This window comes from Triturus cristatus, chromosome 7 (genome assembly GCF_964204655.1).
Source record: "Triturus cristatus chromosome 7, aTriCri1.1, whole genome shotgun sequence".
Lineage (NCBI taxonomy): Eukaryota > Metazoa > Chordata > Amphibia > Caudata > Salamandridae > Triturus > Triturus cristatus.
In genome coordinates, this window is record NC_140590.1 from 321,149,812 (window position 1) to 321,170,994 (window position 21,183).

A 21,183-nucleotide genomic window follows, 5' to 3' on the forward strand; every position below is an offset into this window, starting at 1 on the left:
TTAACTTTTGTGATATATACTCTTTTAAGTAATATATCAAAATTATGTTCTATTAGGATAACAATACATCAAGTACCTGTCGCGATTTTGATCGCACATATCTGTCTACAAAATAATCAAGCAAGAGATTTACACATGGTTTATTTAGACATATTTGATTATTTGTCGAATTATAATCTGGAAATTATTATGAGGGATACTGATTTATACCAGTGATTTATTTCTCCTGTCCTTCTCTGTTTAACTTTTATTCACTCTTCTCTACGACTTATCCTAACTTGCATGTCTTTACACATTTGCTTATGAGGCCCACGATGTGAAGACACTGACTAATATGGCCCTGAAAATCCAAGTGTACTCGCTTTGGATCCCAGTGAACTGCTTGTGTGAATATTAGTGATATTATTTATTTTATTTCATTCCGTTTTTTTGCGCAGGTCGCAGCAGCTAAATATACCTCCATACCCGGCTAGTAGTTTATTTGTTAGGATGGGATCGCGTTTGATTGCTGACATATAAAGATGGCGCTGGTTTTGGATATGTTGTTTAGGTCTCCGCTATGTCCTTTGCCCATTTTCATTCACTGGGATGGAGGGAAGTCATGTGACAGGTTGAAACTAAAGGAGGCGCCGTTTAAAATAAGAGCGTCACCTGCTTTTCATTTTCACCGTCGGCTTGTAAACACGCGGATCGGCGTCTCCATTCATCTTTGTTCGGTAAGTGCTGAGAAGAGGGTATATGCCTTTTTAACTATTAGATGCCATGGAACAGTGTAGAAGCATGCTGTCATCTTTTTTTCAGATGACATTTTACCATATCTGTACCGTGGAACATTGAAGGAAATGAAATGAAATTAATGAATACAACAAGCCTGATAATGGCATTGTTTTGATGAATTGTGTCTCCATGTGAGAGGTGAGTGTCGTGTACTTGGAGAGAATATTGGCCCTTAGTAGTTAAAGATAGAACAAGCGGAGGTTTTCAGTTATACTGGATGTTCTGTGTTTATATTGTATACATGGCACGAGTTTTAAGATTTGGTAGTTTTAATAGTAAGGGATGCAACCGCGTTTAAACACAGATTAAGATTGTTTTTTCCCTCCACTACAGAAACACCTAGTATGGTATTTAAATGGATTAGGGGACATTGAGTTGGTGTTTCCACTATAAATATATATTCTTATAAAAGTTATTTTACATGCAGGATGGTAGCTGTCAGTCTAGAATCCATTTGCTGATAGAAAGGAAATGTGAGTTTGTTGTTGATATGACCACACACACTCGTGGCTTTGTTATGCTTTAAAATAATAAGCTACATCATTTATAAATCACCAGGATTACGATGTTTCACCCAAAGGGTTTGAGTGGTCTGATACAGTTGACTCTTATTTACGAGGAGTGAGTCATGTTATTATACCCCTTATACACTAGTGGGATTCCAACCTGAAAATTACTAGGAAAGTAAATACATTTTCTATATATTTGTTCCTATTTATGTGGTGCATTTCTTCCAATTCATTTACGTATAAGGTTATGGATTGTTTTGATTTGGTTGACTTTTGTTTTACAGTTTTCTGAAGGGTATAACAGTACCTACATATGAGTCAATTCACAAAGCTTAACACGTTTCAAAGAACTGGGCCACTACCCCTATATGAAATGCAGTTGTATATTTAAAAGGGTAGGTTTAACACATATCCTTTACGGTTTATGGTTGCACCTAATGAGGTTTTCACTAGTGGTTCTTTGGTGGTTTGGGACTTCAACAGTTTGCACATTCCTTTAATGTTTGCTAATCATCACAGTTCAAATGTTTTCCGGTATGTTTTTGTGCTTGGTTATACAATATCAAAATACTAAATGCATAATATATACATACTGTTTATACCTTGGTCAGAATGACCACCATAGTCCTTCACTTCTTAATTGGATCCTTTTGCCTGTGGTTTACCATCATCATCATCTGGATAACATGCTATATTTACCTCCTTTATTAAGACCCCCTGTATCAAAGCTAAAAATCTTTTTAGCTTGTACTGCCCACAAGACTCAAACCAAGCTGTGCAAGAGCCATTGTGGGAGAATAGGGGTGGTATGAGAGGCGTTCCCCCTTTTTCCTGGTGTGCAGGCAACAATCCACAAACACAACAATCAGAAATATTAGCAATACTATATGTATAATGCCAACATTCGAATAAATGAATTGTTCTTGTAAGAAAACCTATGTTTCTCATCTAACAGTGAAAGAGTAAAAAAATAATGTTCAGGCAGTGTAGGTGTTGGGCATACAAGTGTAGGCACAGGAAATTTCTCATGTAGGAACCAAGTTATTACACAAATACTCATAGTACTAGATAAACTTGCTGCCAAACAAATAAATGTCCATTTAATTTTGATTTTCTTCTCCGTAGCATGTTGAACGTCCGAACATTCTTCTTCCATGATAGGCATTCACAATATCGATCGACAATGTCTTTCTCTGTATAGTCTCTTATGATTTTTACCAACTCAGTTCATAAATGTTCTTTCTCAATAGTTATATCCTAAATTCGATACCTATTCCATAAAAGGGAACACAGTCACTTGGGCAAAATAAACACAGTTCCACATCAACAGCCAGGAGCAAAACAAAAATCTTTGAGACTTTGCAGTTCAAAGATGACTGTAGTAATTTAAAATCACTGTTACAAGTACTTCAAGAAAGGGTATCCACAAGTTTATCTGCAACAGCCTGAAGTATCGTTAAAAAGATTGCTTTTTTCAAGAAATATTTCTGGGCCAACTGGAGGAAAGTTTTTAGATTCTATTTCCAGTCCTGGACAGAGTAGAGTAATGCACACACGGATAGTATCAGCAGTTTTCTGCACTACGAATCCTCTTATTTTTTGCATTCAAAGATTCTTTTCCCTTCAGCTTTTAACAGTTCTCAGTTATTTATTTCAGCTTTTTTTGACTCTGTTATCATCTTGCCATCAGGGTGGCTCATACAGTTCAAGCCTCGCATTACACAGTTCATTCAATGTGGCATTCTGAACTTTTTCCATGGAATTTGACCACTCAGGTGCTGAGAAAGTTTGATAGAGCACCATCAATCCTTTGCACATTTACAATCCAAGCCTTTCACTTTTATTTTCACTTTGACCAGTTTCAGACATTTCAGCTATGGGTGCAAATGATTTTTCAAGGGAACACTGCGGACATTTTGGATACCCTTTCAGCCAGATTTTTTTCTACCACCACTCGTAGGCCCACATCACTAATTTTTCTTTCAGAGGCTCCACCTGACTCATTCATCCCTTTGACACCGCTTTCATCTGAGTCAGTTTTCACTTTTTTCTTTTCCAGTGCAGTTTGCTTTAGTGCTGCTTCAGACTGTGTGTTCCCTTACAGCTTGACTGACCCTCTTCTGTTGGCTTTTGACCACTGCTGGCATCTTTTCTTGAAGGGGAGCGGTTTTATCAGGGGGACAAGGGACCATAGTGTGTGAGGCATACACCCAATTTGGAAGGCCACCACATTTCAGAACACTCTTTGCCAGGATCATTTGGAACAGGCCTTTCCATTTCACAGCATCTCTTGGATCAAAGTTTTGACACCAACCATTATTCAGATCTTGTGTAGCTGCTACCATCTGGTGAGAAACTGCACACTCCATCAGCCAGACCATCACCGCAATGGCTAGTCTTTTCATCAGTGTTTTTCACAAGTGCACTTGCATGTACATATTCAAGCCTTCAGTGATGCTGAAACAGACTTTTGCAAAGTATAACTCAGTGCTGTCTTTGTGTTGCTTTATTGTGCTTGAAACGTCAGGCAGATACCTACAATCCAATCTTGGTCCAATCTGTGGTTCTGCACACATCATCTTTGAAACCTCCATTATGATCTGATTTCAGAGAAACTGTCAATCTATACCTGGGCATCAGTTTTTGCAATTACACATTTGCTACTATACAGTTGTCTTTTTTCTCAGATTCTGTTCTGATACAACCTTGTTCTGCTTCTAAAACATTTTCTTGTACCTCTTTTAGTTTTTTACAAGTGTCAGCATTAAATAAACAGTATCCTTTTCAGATTCACTTGTGAAAATTCCATTGAATGTATATGCTAACAGGACACAGTATTGTACAACTGAATTAGCATTTGTCTCTCCCATAACAATAATGACTCCCATTTGAGCAGTTATACTGCATGTTATGGTAAGGGCAATCAATTTCGAATTTTGGACTGAGGTAACTACTGAAAGCCACGAAGCTTTGACAACATAATGTATAAGGAGCACAGCATGTGCTGCTCCTAATCTGTCATTGTTACCTTTCAAACATGGGCAATCTACAAAATGGACATTGTTGGGCTCAAACAGACGGTCATCCTTAAAATCTTACCTTGGCTTTATGCATAGATTCATTTCACCTAGACATTCAGGTTCAGTTTCATCACAAACCATTTCATTTGTTGGCTGTAAGCTCAATACATTTGAATTCAGACATTTCTTGGTCACAGTATTTTCCCAAAAGAACTTCACATAGGAAGGAACCTTTTCAGCAATTAGACATTTTATCATTATTTTCTCACTCTTTTTCTGACTGAAATTTACCATAGCTACTAAATTAAGGCAGCAGGGCATTTCTGTGACGTTGGGGTCATTGGGAAATACGTCGCAGACCTTTGAACACATTCATGTTTTTGAACAGGCGCTGAGAGAGCGCAGCAAATTGGTGTATTTTCTGTTAAATAAACTTGCACTCCTAGTGCTGGGCTTCGACACTTTTCCTCTTTCAACTCTAGGAATGCTTTTGTGCAGTTGTTGTCCAATGGAAGCGGATCAGACACATCCTTGTGTGTCAACCTCAGTAAAGGCTTAGCCACTAGAGAAAGGTTTGGTAACCACTCACTACAGCAGCCATCCATTCCCAAAAACATCCCGACTGCTTTCTGAATTTGAGGTGGATTCATCTGGTGAATTATTTCCACTCTCTGGTGACACCTTTCTAGCTCCTTTTCCAATTGTGTCCCAGACTTTCATCATCTTTTTTTACAGTATTCCTGCCAATTCTCATTCAATACCATTGTGACGTGAACTTGACAAAAATCAAAAACAGTAAGCCATTCTTCAGCACATGGAATGTGAAAAAATATATATATTGGCAAAATTCAGTACCATAGGACAACCTAGAAAAGTTATACTGCTACTCTCCTGCATTATTCTGTTCTTTTCATTAAGTTTCTGTGAACCTGTGATCAGAAAGTTACATAAACTTCCAATCTATGTCATCAAAAATCCTTTACTCGGTTTTATCTCCAATTATTAGTAACATTTCTGCAACTGATGGTGTTCTTGAACACATACGAAAAATAAATGAGAGAGCTAAGACCTTGAACGGGCCTTCCTTGTCCCTTGGTAAGTATAGAAAAACAACTTGGACGGACCAGATTAGCAGGTTGTCCAGCACTGAAGTGCCTGGCACCGCAAGGGTTATTTGAACGAACCCTCACACACAAACCTAGTTGGTATCCTGCTTCATTATCGGGTTCCCAGCTGAGTAGCCAAATGCTACTCAGCTGTGCTGCGACACCTGATTACAGTGGAGCTGGTTTTTTGTGTGAGTGTGACGAAGTGGTGGATTAAAAATACCTCTGGTACTCGGAGGGATAGTTACTTTATTCCCAGTGGTCCAGGGTATATTAAAAACAATGAGTGGATAACGTTATAAAGACTATTAATGGTGTCTTAGTTATCTGCTGGTCAACATGTTTCAGCCTGTGGTAAAAAATTGTGGGGCTTTCTTCAGGACCTTTCTCACACAGAATAAATAGTGAAAGTGCAAAAAAGTTTAAAGTGAGTGGTAAAGTTAAACCACGTGTATGTGCATTTTTTTAGCTCACGCGCTAAGGTGTGCCAATTATGCTTAGTGGCCTGACTGTAATTATGGTCCACTGCCGTGTTTGTACCTGTAAAAGAAGGCAAAACAATACAATACAGTACAACATATAAATTATGCAGCATTGGAATACATTGTATTCCATATCACTGAATCGTTTCTAAAAATGTAGCTCCCTATTAGCTTGGAAAACTAAGGCGGATAGAGCCAGAAATAATATTCGAGCACTAATCAGCAGAGCTTCTGGCGAAATATTGTATACTAATGAAGATATCTGTAAGGCTTGTAGTTTTATGAAGGATCTATATAGGGAGGACATTTATCCCGATCAAGAGGATATCATAGCTGTGTCTTGTTGAGCCATTTTAAAATGTACACCCTCATCAGGAATCTGATAATTAACATCATCTACTACTTTCTGGTGCGCACTACACTTAACAATAGACACTCGCTTTGGTAATGTTAATGCAGTGAGCAAATTTTGAACTAACACTTCATTCTGTCTCCACAATTGTATGCAGTGTGGAAATAGCATAAGCTGCAGTTGTGGTGCCATCGGGTAGCCTAAAACAAGATCCGTCTACATACAATTCACCCCAAGCATCAGGCAGGGGCATGTCAGTGAGGTCCACTGGACTCTTTGTTTGTTCTTCAGTGGTACAAATACAAACCTGTATATCACTGGACTGCTCAGAGGGCAATGGCAACAAAGTAGCTGGATTCAAGGTCAGGCAGCGTTTAAGTGTAATGTGTGGTGCTAACAAAGTGAGTTTGTACCCAGTAAGACGAGCACTCGTCAAATGTTGTCTTAGTCTGATTCAATAATACATCAACTGAATGAGGAACAGAAACCGTCAATTTATGATCCAAAACAAGGTCTGCAGATTGTCTGATTGAAATGGCAGTTGATGCTACGGCCTTCAGGCAACCAGGGAGTGCCCTGGCCACATATACTTTTTGCATTTAAAATGTAACCCTTCTCTCATCACTTTCTGCACTCTTCTTTGGCTTTTAATTGTAATTCTTTAATTTTCTGTACAATAGTCTGTTCAAATTTCTTCCTATCCTTTTCTTCTTTAATCTGTTTAATATATTCTCTCCATAATTCTACAGCATCAAACCTGCTCTGCCTACATTTTTTTTTAAAGCTGTTCTTCTACATAATGGTTTCTTTGCTTTAAATAAATTGCAATAAGTGGCCACTGTAAACTGGCATCTGCCTTCATATTTTTTGTTCCACAATGTGCTAAACAGTATGGAAGAAATACCGTATTTAATGTATATTTCACAATTCAAAGTGCCTTCTAGAGACGCTGGCTGTCTTACTTGCAAAATTCTATTTGCACGAAGTGTGCTCAAAACAGGCATGTTTACCATATTTCTTCTTTTTTTTTTTAATGATTTTTATTGATTTTGACAAAATAACATCCAGAGCATTTGCATAATAATCGGGGTACAATATCAGCAATACAAATTAACAAGAAATCGAATGGCTTAGGTAGGGGCAGAAGGAAACTCGTAATTGTTGGAAACAGCCCACCCCCACTCCGCAGGGTGGTGGTGGACTCCTCGAACACACTGTGGTAGCTTGGCTCGAGTGGTCAGGAAACAGGCGCAGTGCTAAGCATACAATATACCCATACAATAACCATGCGTGCATCCGTTCCAAAAACGACTCTACACCGTAAAAATTATGAAAATATTCTTTCTTTATCTTTTTCTCTTAGTTGCTGATTGGAAAAATAAATAGGTCAATCACAATATACAAATTTCAATTAGTGCAGGTCAAATAAATATTGGCTGTTTGATGAAATAAATAGGGGTGATCATAAATAACAGGGCATAAATACAAGTGCAATATATACAGACAATTAAATACTTTGAGGCAATAAATACTGTACCAATAAATATTGTACACCAACAAGTCCTGTGGACCTATAAATATAGTGCAGCAATAAATAGGTAAAAACTCAATAAATACAGTATCCCCAATAAATAATTAAAAGTATACAGCAACCCTCATATAATCAGATGATACTTCAATTCTTAAGGGCTGATATGGCCCAGGCACAGCTTGTAGGGTTGTGGAAGGCTTGAGGGGGGGCTACTCCCTGGCTGGGACAAGGCTGAGGCCTAAGCTGAGGTAGATCAAAGGGGGGAATACCAGTGCCCTGGCTTTCTCTCTCCACACAACCTCTCTAGGTTAGTCCCAGTTCACCCCAGGCACAGTCAGGTTGGATTCAGCACCTCCCTAGCCCCTTAGAGTAGTCTCTCAGGTCTCCACAGGGCCTTAGGCGCCCTCTACTCCACTTACTGCCCTTTTTCTGATGTTCCGACGCCGCTGGAGTCGTGTCGACGCCGTGAGGCGGTTCCGGTTCGGTCTCGGCGGCCTCGGCACAATGTCAGTTCTTTGACGACGCCGGCAGGCGGTTCCGGTCCGATGTCGGTGGCCTCGGTTCGATCTCGACCTCCGATTCGACGGCGTCGGGCAGTCTCTTCACGATGTCGACTTCGGGCGGCTCCGGTCCGATGGCGCTCTCGGCTCCGATGACGTCGGCCGGCCTGGCCTCGATGTCGACTTCCGGCGACTCCGGGGTGCGATCCTCACCCCCGACCTCCGGTGCTCCTCCTCACAGGCTCCGGGCGACTCCGGAGTGCGATCCTCACTCCCGACCTCCGGTGCTCCTCTACCTCGGTCTCCGACGACTCCGGAGGGCGGACTTCACTCCTCCGATGACGCCGCTCGCTCGACCTCGGTTCACTTCCTCCTCGACCTCTGGTATTCCTCACGACCTCCGTCGGCGCCCTCTCACGACCTCTGGCGGCTCCGGGTACGACGTCTGCTACTTCAGTCAGCGCCGCTTCTCCACCTCGGGCTCCAGGTCGTCAGGCTACTCGACGCCGGACTCCAGGGAAACCAGTTCTCAGGTCAGAATCTTGCTGCTTTCTTGGTTCTAAGGCCTGTTCCTGCTGTCCAGGTCCTTAGGATAAGTTTCTTCTGTCTTCTTCCCACACAGGGCTATAGGCTGGGATCCATCAGTAGGGACAAGTATCAAGGGTGGGTTTATGGACCCCACTCCAGGCACAAGTTTCCACCCCTGCTGCTTCACTCCTTCCTCCTTCACTGTTGTGCTCCTCTCTCTTCACCAGTCAGGTGCCAACTGCCAGCTCCAACTGCCAACTGCCTCTCTTATCCTCCCAACATTCTAAACCGCCTCCAACGGTCACAGGGTTCTGGAATCTCCTGGAATGTTCTGGAAGGTGCTGGTAGGTTCCAGTGGATGCTGGTGATGTCACAGGTGGCCACCATCTTGTGCTCCAGGCCCTCAGACAGAAGTTTCAGGGGTAGCTAAAATGGCTCCCTGAATCTGCAGCAACACGAAAAAGTCTGGTGGTTCCCAAAAAGGAAAAATTCAAACAGGGTTTGAGGCAAAAGTGGGACAAAATAAATAATGATGAGGAGGGACCACCCAAAGGGCTGACAGGTCTAACAGTAATCAATTAGCATTTCCATGGCTACTGGGCTGGGCGGCTCACTGCTTCACTCCGCAGAGCCGCACAACCGAACATGGGTAAAGTACAACACAATTATCGAGAGGAGAACCAGGCATTGCTCCGCACATCCAGTCTGTTATATACCGCATACCTCTGAAAGAGACCATGTGATTTCGGACACAAATAAACCCAACACATGACAAAAAGGAAAGAAGAAAAAGAAAAAATTCACATGTGACCTGGATAAGAGAACAAAAGCCGAGCTCTACTTATAAAGCTCAGTACAACCACTTTTGCTGGTCTGGTACGATAGTGATGTGGCTATACACTTGGGGACATGATGGGATGTGTACTGTCGTGTCGTGCACCTCGGGAGGAAACATAGGAATAAATGGGCGAGTAGGGGGGGGGGGGGGGTGGAGCGGATGTGCTGGGGCTGGGGAGGCGACAATAAGGTCACGGAGGCCAATGGAGGGGTAAACAACCTCTCATCCCCACAAATGCGGGAGAGAGTTCAGGGAGGAGGAACAACGTAGCCGCTCTAGCCTCGATCACCGTTTAAAAAAAAAATAAAAAAATAGTGCGATTGCACAGGGGTCTTCTGCGGGGTGAGCGGTGCCTGCACCTCAGCCTCGCGCTGATTTATGCATTCCGAGACTAATTCCCTCCGCAGATACAGTAGCCACACAGCCACTCCGGGGCCCGCCTGCGCCGTCCAAGCCATAGCAATCCTCCGTTTAGCCAGACCCAGAGCGAGAGCCAGAAATGTATTCACACTCTTGCGAGTCGAGTTGCGTCTCGTTACTCCCAGTAGGAAGTGGAGGGGTTCCACCTCCACTAACGCATCTGTCGCCGCTGTAAGCACAGCAGCCACCTCCAGCCAGAATACGCGAATAGTGGCGCAAGTCCAGACCATGTGAGTGAAAACAGCTTTCTGATGTCCGCATCTTGGACAGACGTCCATGGCAGTAGGGCACATGTGTGCCAGTCTGTGTGGGGTGAGATATGTATGGTGAAGGTAGTTAAATGGAGTATATTTCACCCTGGCGTTAGTCGAGATATTTTTGGGGTGGGCAAGACATTGTTGCCATTGTTTATCCGACAGGGTAATGGACAGTTCGCCGTCCCAATACGCTCGCAGTGTAAGCAATGCAGGGGGATCGTCCAGTCTAATGGAGGTGTATATGGCTATTATGGCATGACACCCGCGGCCATGTGTAAGAGTGTGCAGTAAGTGCAAAATACCAGGTTCCGCCCCGTCAGCATCCCAGGACTGCAAGGACAGGCAGGTCCGTAGGGCATGTAGTAGAAAGGAGCCCTGTGGCACTCCGTACGATTCCACTAGGCCCTCAAACGTCAATAACTGCGAGTCGGCTAACGTATCTCCCCATGTGTCCAGCCCACTCTCCCGCCACGCCCCCAGCTCTGGGCGTCCATGGCATGTATACGTGCCAGGGAGCGACTCCAAGGGTAGACTAGGAGTGTAAGGCGGTGGTCGGCCCTTGGACGTCAAGTACCTAACTCAGTGCCGTCGGGCTGCAGTCATCAACAGGTTGCTCTGTCACCTCTGGGTTGGCGCGTTGGGATAACCCAGGTCACGGAGGCAGTAATCAACTCAGTGAGGTTGCTCTTGGCGAGCCACCGCATTGGCCACTAAAGCTGTGCCGCCTCGTAGTACCGCTCGTAATTGGGCGCACCCAGGCCGCCATCCGACAGCGGCAAGTATAATTTATGGAGGGCCACCCGAACCCGTGAAGCGCCCCATATCAGTGTCACCAGCAAGGACTCCAGGTCTCGGAAGAGTTTCCGGGGCAAGCGATATGGGAGTATGCAGAAAAAATATAGGAGACTGGGAAGGACTACAGGGGTGTGGAATTTAATAAAATATCTACTTGTCCATGGGGCAGGTTGCTTCATAAATCAACTTGTCCTGTAACAAAATCCACTTGTCCCTTTGGTGCCATGTAGTGCGGCGACAAATTATGGCAACAATCTCATTATAAAAGAGCTCTGATATAGCCTCTCTGATTATGCCAGGGCTCATACTATAGTGTTTGAATACTTTCAATCCTCTTATGTTCCCACGTTTCTGCAGATCTACATACTGAGGATGAAGGTAGTGGTAAACAATTGTTCGAGGGTTGGAATGCCCTTTTCAGTCTGTGCAAACCTACTAACTAACATGTTATAAGGCTTATCAAAAACTCTTCTCTAATCTTTTCCCAAACTGATAAATGTTGGAAATTTACTCCTGACCATGCAGATGTAAACTTTCTTCCAGAGATGGGAATTAAGTGTTTGGAGGGAAAGAGAACTTGCAAACACAGGCACATGCATATTTGCTCATGCTAAGATGTAGTTCACGAATATTTTCTATAAGTAGTATTTCTTGTTCTACTTCTGGAAATTCTTGGGAATTCACGAAAGCCGTATAGCTGCACTTAATGCAAGGACACATACCATGGGTGCACTTTTGAGACTTTCTTTATTAACTGTGCCCCTAATTTGGTCTGGCGTCAACCATGAGCTTTTGTGTTTATTAAAATTCTGTCTCTCTCTGTATCGGCTGGCTTCACTGTGAGTGACTGCATTCTTCTTTCACAAGGAGCATATCGGTACACAAAGTAGTTTTGTACAGTGTCAGTTACTACTGTGGCAGTGTGTGCCTTTTGAGACCAAAAACCATTTTTATTTTTGCCAATGTTTGTTATAATGGTGAGGGCCTGGCAGCTCCCAAACCGATGAGGCTTTACAAAAACCATTCTAAAACAAGTCCAACATTGAGAGAACTAAAAAGCTGACCACCAATTTCAGACCTACTGGCTTTGCCAATGCTTGTTTATTTTTGTTTACCATGATCTTTTTTCATTATGAATGTTTTTGGAAAATACTAGCATGCATCAACAACTTTTACTAAATGATGCTACACATAAATGGCCCCAGAAATTTTACAGTAGTTTAGCGAACTTTTTTTTCCTACTTTCATTTTTTTAAAGAAGATTTTATTTTGAAAGCAAAGAAGGATCAATCTTACTTTCAAGCGTCTGCAAATATTTGCATCTATCAGAGAGCATTCTGGGAGTTTTATATATAGCATCATATTGTTAAACTTTGAAAACGTGTGTACACATTTTTATACAGGAACCACTGTCAGAAGTGCAGTCAGCGTTCACATTTACTTACAGCGATCACCCTAATAATAAAGGCTTTCAAATAATGAACCATAAATACAAGTTTGAACAGCATTAACATATGGACACAAATATTACTTCAACTGTAGACAGTGCCCTTCCCTGATCCATAATATGGTACTGCAAACTGGCAGCCAAAGGGTTTGTGCTGCAGAGGGTTGGGCCTACTTGTCCCAAGGACAAAATACACATGAAAACTTGTTGCCCTTGACCCCAAACAGTATGTCCTGGATGGCAGGCTATAGGAATTCCACATCCCTGGGACTAACATCTTGGATATTGCTACCCGGCCCATTGGAGACAAAGGGAGGCCCTTCCAAAACGGGAGGGTCATGCATGCTCGTGTGATAGCTCGGCCTAGGTTCCGGTTGTTCGTGTCCGATCCCAAGTGATCAACCTGTACCCCCAAGTATTTAAAGGTGTTGAATGTCCACTTCAGTGGAGTAAGCGGCGCTAACTGTTTTTGCGCTGGTGTCATTGGGAACACCACTGATTTTTTCCAGTTAGCCTGGAGTCCAGATACGCTTGCGTGATGGTTTAAAAGGGCCATGATGGATTGTAAGATTTCGGCCTCGCCGTGGAGGTAAATGAGCGCGTCATCGACGTACAACGAGACAATGTGCCATCGCTGATCAACCCGTATACCCCAGTCCCCCACCCGCAACCGTAATTGACAACTGCTCCTTGGCTAGGGCAAAGAGGATCAGCGACTGGGCAGCCCTGTCGTGTCCCCCTCGCTATGGTCCGAAGCGGTGTAAAAGTGCGGCCCGATATCACCCTAGCCTGTAGCCCGCGGTATAATAGTTGTATACATTGCAACAAATGGGGACCTATGCAAAACCCTGCCAGGGTCGCCTCAAGGTAAGCCCAGCTCAAGGTGTCAAACGCCTTTTCTATGTCAAGTGAGGCGATCCAAGGCCACTCCTCTCCACCCAGCGCCCACTCCAGGAACGTGAATAACTGCCCTAGATTCAACCCTGTGCTGCGGCTTGGAATGAAACCATTCTGGTATCATGGACCAGTAGAGGGACAGTAACAAGTAGTCGGTTAGCTAGTAATTTCCCCAGAATCTTATAATCGACGTTTAGCATTGACAGGGGACGATAAGAGGCCATTAGAAGGGGGTCTCGGCCTGGTTTAGGTAAGAACCAGCGTCGCCTCTCTCGTGGGCGGTAACTCACCCATCTCAAAGGCCTCAGCATACACCCTGGCCAGCCTAGGTGCTTGCTGGGCAGAGAAGGTACGATAGAATTCTGCCGGCCACCCATCCATCCCCGGCGTCTTGCCAGCTGCCGGATGGCATCCGTGATCTCATCTAGCGCAACGGGCTGTTCCAGGGCGTCTCGGTGGGCCGGGGTGATCTGTGGGAGCTGGACTCCCTCCAAGACTTCCTGAATGCGAACTGGGTAGGGGGGTGGGCCGGGGCTGCGTACAACGCGGTGTAGTATTCATTAAAGGAGAGATTGATATCTGCCTGTATGTTCACTAGGGCCCCAGCACTCGTGTAGATGGCAGTAATGGGAGGCTGGGCTGTGTTGGATCGAAGGAGCCACGCCTGGAGCTTCCCGGCCTTGTCTCCCACTCCGTGTCTACGTGCCAAATACGTTTTGTAATCCAAGGCACATAGATCATCCATCGCGGCCTTGTACGCTAATCGAGCCTGGACGAGGGAGGGGGTAAGCAGGGGCTCAGTCGGAATGTGCTGCTCATAACTCTGGATCGCGGACTCGTGTGTGTCAAGCGCCGCAGTCAGGGTCTTACGAGCCCCATATGTGGTCTTAATGGCATGGCCCCTAAGAACAGACTTGAAGGCGTCCCACTCCCCCCTCCCCCCCCCCCCCCCACTGATGAGCGGTCCCCTCATTCACCTCAAAGTAAGATGTAATGTACTCCAGTAGGGTGGCCTGTTAGGAGGAATCAGCGAGTGCTGCCCCAGGCAAGTGCCAAGTCGAGATCGTAGGACGTTGAGCACCCCAGTTCAGGTTCAGCTGTAAGGGTGTATGGTCAAAGCGCGTGCGCGCCAAATACCCCGCATGCACCACACTGTGTAGATCATTGTCCGAGCAAAACACCATGTCAATCCTTGTATATAAATCATGTAGTACCGAGTAGTGGGAGTATACGCGCGTCTGTGGATATAGCCTGCGCCATACATCATGTATCTACATTTGAAACGCCCATTCCGGAGTGTGATATGCTAGAGTAATGGATTTGAGAGGCGGGCGGGAGCGATCCAAGGCAAGATCCCATACTCAATTGAAATCACCTTCCCAGTTTGTGGGGGCCGTGGAGTCAATAAGCAGCAAGGTTGTGAGTAGTTGCAAGAAGTTGGATTGACCCGAGTTCAGGGCATACAGGGAAACCGGTGCCAGGGGGGAACCATTCAGCTCACCCTCCATGGTAGCATAGCGGCCCTGCGGGTCCACCCTGGAGTGCGTGATTTGTAAAGGTGTCCCAGGAGCCACCCCAATAAGCGCCCCCTGACGTAGCCAGAGTACGTCGTAACCCAGGATCGTGCCCCACCTGCGCTTGCGAAGCTATGTTAGTGTCTGTACCGTGAGATGCGTCTCCTGGAGCAGCGCAATCGGGATCTTTTGGCTGCATAGGTTTTGGTACACTTTGTGATGCTTGACGCACCCCGCTAATCCCCTCACATTCCAGGTCAAAAGGGCATGATCCCCGTGAGCCATCTATGTAGGTGCATGGGAGTACGTTGCAGAGGTCCCCCCCCCCCCCCCCCCCCCCATTACGTGACAGCCCACATTCCCATTGAGACTCGCACGGTCCCAAACTACCAGACTCAGACATGTGCCGGGCCAAATCTTGTGAATTGTAGACCTGAAAAGAAAAAAACAGAACCATCGAATACCCCAACTTCCTGCCCCAGGCCTGGTTGGTAATGGGCCATTCGCACTAAACTACAAATCTAATAACGCAACAATCAAAACCTACAACAAAAGAAGAGAAGTAAATGGATTGCAGTATCGGCTACTTATCACTCGGTGGAGAAGGTGTCGTAAAGTCTTGTCAGAACGTCCATGCCGCGTCCCGTGATTCATCCTGGCAGTCAACAGGCATGTGCTAGCCGTCCGGCTTCCACAGCGTATAACAGGCCCCAGGCTTGGTGTCTTCAGCCCAGTTCGTCTGCTGTTCGTGGGGTGAGGGCCGGGCCTGCCCCCGCCACGATCTGTAAGTCCGTAAGCTGCAGTGTGCGGTCCATTTGGGTGTCGGAATCAGAGTCTCGTCTGGAGGAGGAGATAGGGGAGCCCAGTTGTTCCACCGTCTTGATAGCTTGTGCTCTTTCCCGCGTGACCTGCGTCTTCGTTGGGCGTTGTGATCGATTCCCACCTCGGCCTCCACGCGCTGCCACTAAGGTCCACGGTCGTGCTGTTTCCGTCTGCCGCTGGAGGGTCATGTGCCATACCCTGTTGGTCGATCCATGCCCAAGCTTCTTCAGGCGTGTCGCAGAAGACCGTTCCCTCCTGGTGGTGGATACGCAGGCGTGCCGGGTACTGCAAGGAATACTGTATGTTGGAATCTCTCAAGCATTTCTTGCCCTCCAGATATGAGGATTAACGGCGTTGTACGGTCAAGATATAGTCCGGGTATATTTGGACTGTGGCATTTTTGATCTGCCAGGGGCCCTTGGCGGTTTGCAGCACGTGATCCCTGTCACGGTAGTTAAAGAATCTGGCCACCACCGGCATAGGAGGTGTGCCTGGGCGAGGGGGGTCCCCCGGGACCCTACGAGCCCGCTCGATGGAGAAGAACTTGGACATTTTGCCCTGTAGGACCTCACGTGCGAACCAGTCTTCCAGGAAAAGTTCCGTGCTGGGCCCCTCCGCCCTCTCGGGAAGACCCTTTATTCTCACATTATTTCTGCGTGAGCGCCCTTCCTGAGCTACGCGGGCCCGAAGGTAGTCCACCTCCTGTTGGACGGTCCGCAGCTGGGAGGTCCTCTCGGTCACTGTGGGCCGCAAGGATGCCAAGGCGGACTCCTTTTCGTCGATCGGCCCTTGAGTTTCTCATGGTCCTCTCGCAAGTAACCCATGTTGACACTGAGGGAGTCTATTTTTGGGCCGAAAGTAGTTTTGATGTCCATGATCGCCGCTAGGATCTTGTCAAACAGTGTGCGTGGTCAGCATGGTACCCTTGACCAGATGGCCATGGGGGATCCGTGCGCCCGTGTTCCGAGGATGCTGGCTCCAGCTCCGGAGGTTGCGCCTGCGATCCGTCCTACCTGGGCTAACCCATCGTGTCATCCCCAAGAGACCACAAGTCAGGTGGGATTGTGTAGAGGCTCCCGCCGTAGGGCCAGGGGTGGTGCTCTAGTCATGGTCCACTTAGGTAGCTGCTGGTGTCACTGGCCAGGGATGTATGTGCGGACGTACCCACTGTGCGAGGCAGTCCTCATGGGCCCCAAAGGTCTCCCCCCGACAATCCACCGCAGCCACACTCACCACGGAGAGGGGGGGTCGCAAGAGGTCCATGCTACGTGAGTTCAGCCGTGCAGTCAGAGTGCACTGTGCATTCTCCAGGGGCCGCAAGGAATGCGGGGAGAGGGGGAGGCCCTGTCCGTCCCCTCACTGCTGTCAGGGTACATCCACCACCTGCCCGTCAGACACCAGGCCCACAGCTCCTCCACAGTGGTCCCGGCCGCCACTGATAGCCCGCCCCAAAATGGCGGTCCTGTATGCACAGAGTCCAGCAGGCTGGGGTCGCGGGCAGCGCCAGCCAGGATCTCGGGGGCTCAGCACACCTAGCCCTCAGGAGTGAAGGGCGAGATAGGTCAGCGCGATCCGCTCCCGGCTGAGGCGCCCCCGCTCTGCCACGAAGTCCAAAGGCCCAGTCGCCACAGGCCGCTCGATCCAAGATGGTTGCCCAAACCCACAAATTTCTCGGCGGGCCGGGGGGTCCACAGATGTCGCCAGCCAGGGCCACAGGGCATAGCACGCCCAGCATCCAGGTGCGGGAGGGGGTGAAGATGGGCCGAGCACCGCGCGGTCGATTCACGGCCCGTGCCGAGGCGTCTCTGCCTCTCCGCACTGCTCGGGATCTCGGGAGGACCGCTGGCCGGAGCCAGTAGTGCCTCCACGCAGCAGCAGCGGGTGCCAAATTTCACATGGGCAGGCGCCGGTCACCTCCTGCGCTGATTGCGGGTGAGGATGCTGGTCCAGGCAGGGTAAAAACAGGATAGTGCCGGCGGGCAGAGAGCAGAACTCAGAGCTCTGCGCCCGTTCTAGCCACCATCTTGGCCACGCCCCAACCAGATTTCTTCTTAACAATGTTGTCAAGAGACTTTCATACCAAAAATCAAGAAATGAGAAAAAATTCTCACGTTACCTTTGAAAATGCTTTTATCAAACCAAAACCAACAGACAGCCATTTTGATCCCACCTGATCATAATTCTCCAACTCCCACCTGCTGATCCTCAGAGCAATAGATCACCTCCAAAATGCCAACCGAAGAGCCCCAGTTGAGACACACAGCCGCCACGAAGGTCCGGTCGATTAGCTGAAAGTCACCTCGGCCGCGAGAACCAAGTCTCTTCTGCAGGGGGGCCCCTTGGTGTTGGTCTCGTCAAAGCGATCTCCTTCTGGGCTAGCTGCGGTCTTCAATTGGGCCGATGTTGGGCGCCAATTGTAGAAGTGAGATTTTTATGTCTCACTGGTGCAGGGACATCCTTTTTCTACGAGTTCACAAAATGAGGATCAAGACTGGAGTGGAAACAAAATACAAGTTTTTTTCACTCATGAGGAGTTCCATCATTCAGACACTGCAAGTGCCCAAGGGAGGGGGCTAACGAGTAAAAGTTCAAACATGGCATTTATACTTTTCGGTGCCTCGTGAAATGCATTGAAACCACTTTTTCATGATGAAAGGCAAACTGCTAACTGTTGATAAACCCCTACAAACGTCATCGTTTTAGATAGGCAAGGGAGGTTACAGGCGTTGGTGGGCTCATAGATTAGACATCTGCGTGCTCAGGCCTTTCGGCAGGGCAGGCCCCCTACTCTGGCACGCAAGCATCAGCACAACCAGCTTTCAGTGATCACGTAACTTCTGACTTTGCAAAAAGTCCCAGCAGAAATACAAAATGGAAGAGAAGTAGAGGCTAACTTAACAAAATTAATTTTTTACCGTTTAACAGAAGGAGCAAAAGCAACTGACGTCCGAGCACCGGGGTGGCCACTAAAAAAGTCTTTGCACATCATTTCCGGAACAACGTCGGTGTGAAGACACTTGGGGCCACTTGATGGCACACAGAGGAACTGCTGAAAATTTTTGGGATCCTGTCTGACGCTTTGGGTATTCAAAAAAATGAGGAATCTATGGCTAGATGGTCTCTACGAGAAAGAGCGTTGTCGATGGCGAGTAACCGGTTATTCTTCTCCCAATATTGACAACAAAGTATTCTGTCATCTAGAAAATTATATTCAACTTCAGATGTTTCAAGTACCATACATCTCTTGCAGAATTGAGTTTGAGTTTTGTGGGAACATCTTTCCTCACGAGGGTCTTAAGAAGTGTTGTTCAATAAAATGCTCTAAATGCAACTAATTTGTGCATTAACATATCTATATTTTTGCTTCTGTGGCTAAATGGGCCATATGACCATGGAATTGCCTTGTAATGTGGTGTTATGTCCATTTAGTTACACTGCCCTTTTGTGTTTTTACAGGCATGCATTGACGAAAATCTGGAGGTATTGGAGTTTTTGGTGAATCATGATGCCGACGTCAACCAGGCCGACAATGAGGGGTGGACACCTCTGCATGTGGCTGCATCGTGTGGATACATGGAGATCGCAGAGTGAGTAATGGGCTGAATTTATCACTTTTGCTCATCTTCGGATCAGTCGGAGACTGCTAATATGGCAAGAGTAAAATGCAGGCGACTTGGAAATTGAATAGGACAGGCCTTTTTCAAGCATCTTGCAGGAAATGAGACCCTCCTGAAGGGCAGAATAGAGAAATGGCTAGTCTTGTCCATGGTCTACCACTAATCTGAACTTGACAACTACCATGAAGGATATGTGGAGTTGTGGATAGTATTTCACTGAGTGCAAAGCTCTGTCTTGTTGATATTATATTCTTTTGTGGTTTTATTTTGTTAAGCATGAGCCAAGCTGTTTCAGGTGCCGGAAAATTGGACTGGTTTGAAAACCATAGATGGGATCGACTTGGATGAACAGGCTGATCATATTGAGTAGTTGTAGCAGACATGTTCTCTTTCAGATTTCAGCATTTACAAGCTGTTCGAAATGGGGTTTTTGGTTGACTAAGGGATGCGCTTAAGCCAGGCAGAACCCACCACTAGTCAGGGTAAGGGAGTTACACATCCAAGATAACCCTGACTAGAGTTGTGGGTTCTGCTTGGCTTAGGTGTATACCATAGCCAACCAGAAACCCCCTTTCTAGCATTGTCAGTGGTGAGGATAGGATTTGCATTTGTGCAGTACCACAGTGACTCATTGTTGCACTACAAACTCTGCACTTTATTACTGTGTACTCCTGCTTCAGCTCTTATGCCTAGGAATCTTGTTTTGCACCTGTGTGTTAGTACCAGTCCAAAATGGAATCTACCTTTTAACATAAATGATCTGTGGGAATACAGTGTGGAGGATTTAAAAGGGGTTCTGCAGGGAGAGGAAAATAGTGACTGCAGCAGACACCCAGCTATGCCTTCAGAAAATCATGCTCAGGTGGCAAGAGGACAGATGGGAAAGGACTATCATAGGGCCCTGTACTATGCTGAAAAGTTCCCTAAAGTGGAGATCCAGGAGGGTGGCGGTTTTGAGGGAGACCCTGAGATTAGGGAGGACTCTGAGTGGGAGGGTTCCCAGTCCATTCCCCTGGAGGGCGGTGGCCCTGGAGAGTCTGAACAGGAGAGAGAAGATGACTGGGTGGGGGACACCAGGAGGTAGAGAGGAGCCCACGGAGAGGTAGTCCCTTGCTGGGTCTAGTGGCAGAAGGATTGTCACCTCCCTTTCGCTGTCGCCACAGGAGTTGACAGACAAGTGGGAAGCACCAGCTGGTGTATATAATGCTCAAATTGGAGCATGCCAAGCAGCTAGCGCAGCTGGTTGTGGAGGAGAGATAGGCTGATGTTGAGAGAGCCTTAGTGCAGGAGAGGATGGGGGAGGCAGAGTTTCTTTGCCAGAGAGAAACTAGTTCTTGAGGATGGGGTGTCCCCCGAATGTAGTTTGTGTTTTGGACTTTCCAGTAAGGGTGTAGTCAAGTGGTGGCAGCAATATTGTATCTAGTGTAGAAACAACCACTCCCAGATCCCAGAGTGTGGTACCTAGTTCCCAGGAAGAGGGTGTCGCACCTGAAGGGTATAGGTTCAGGTTCGGGGGCAGTAGGAAACTGTCTCACCCATCTTGGGGGCGAGTTCGTGGAGAATTGTTGTAATGCTCTGGAAGGTTGGGTGAAGAGTAGCACAGCAAACAATTTTGAAGGGCCTTTCAATCTGATTGTCAGAGAGTACATGTTACTTTGTTGTTTTCCAGGGCTAAGTCAACACCTGTTGGAGTGTAAGTTCTCTGATCCCAGAGAACTTGCACAGGAGACCGACCTCTGGGTGAGTGCCAGAGGGTCTGGAAATGCAATTG

The 21,183-nt window shown here is 46.6% G+C and overlaps 1 protein-coding gene across 3 annotated transcripts in view; it reads left to right on the forward strand.

Annotated features, from left to right (window-relative positions):
- Nucleotides 1-21,183, forward strand: part of PPP1R12C (protein phosphatase 1 regulatory subunit 12C) — a 1,231,266-nt gene that overhangs the window by 136,555 nt on the left and 1,073,528 nt on the right. For all 3 annotated transcript variants that reach the window (XM_085616407.1, XM_085616408.1, XM_085616409.1), the window contains exon 2: nt 19,252-19,382. In XM_085616407.1, the coding sequence (XP_085472533.1) occupies nt 19,252-19,382 (131 nt within the window). The remainder of the gene's footprint in view (nt 1-19,251; nt 19,383-21,183) is intronic.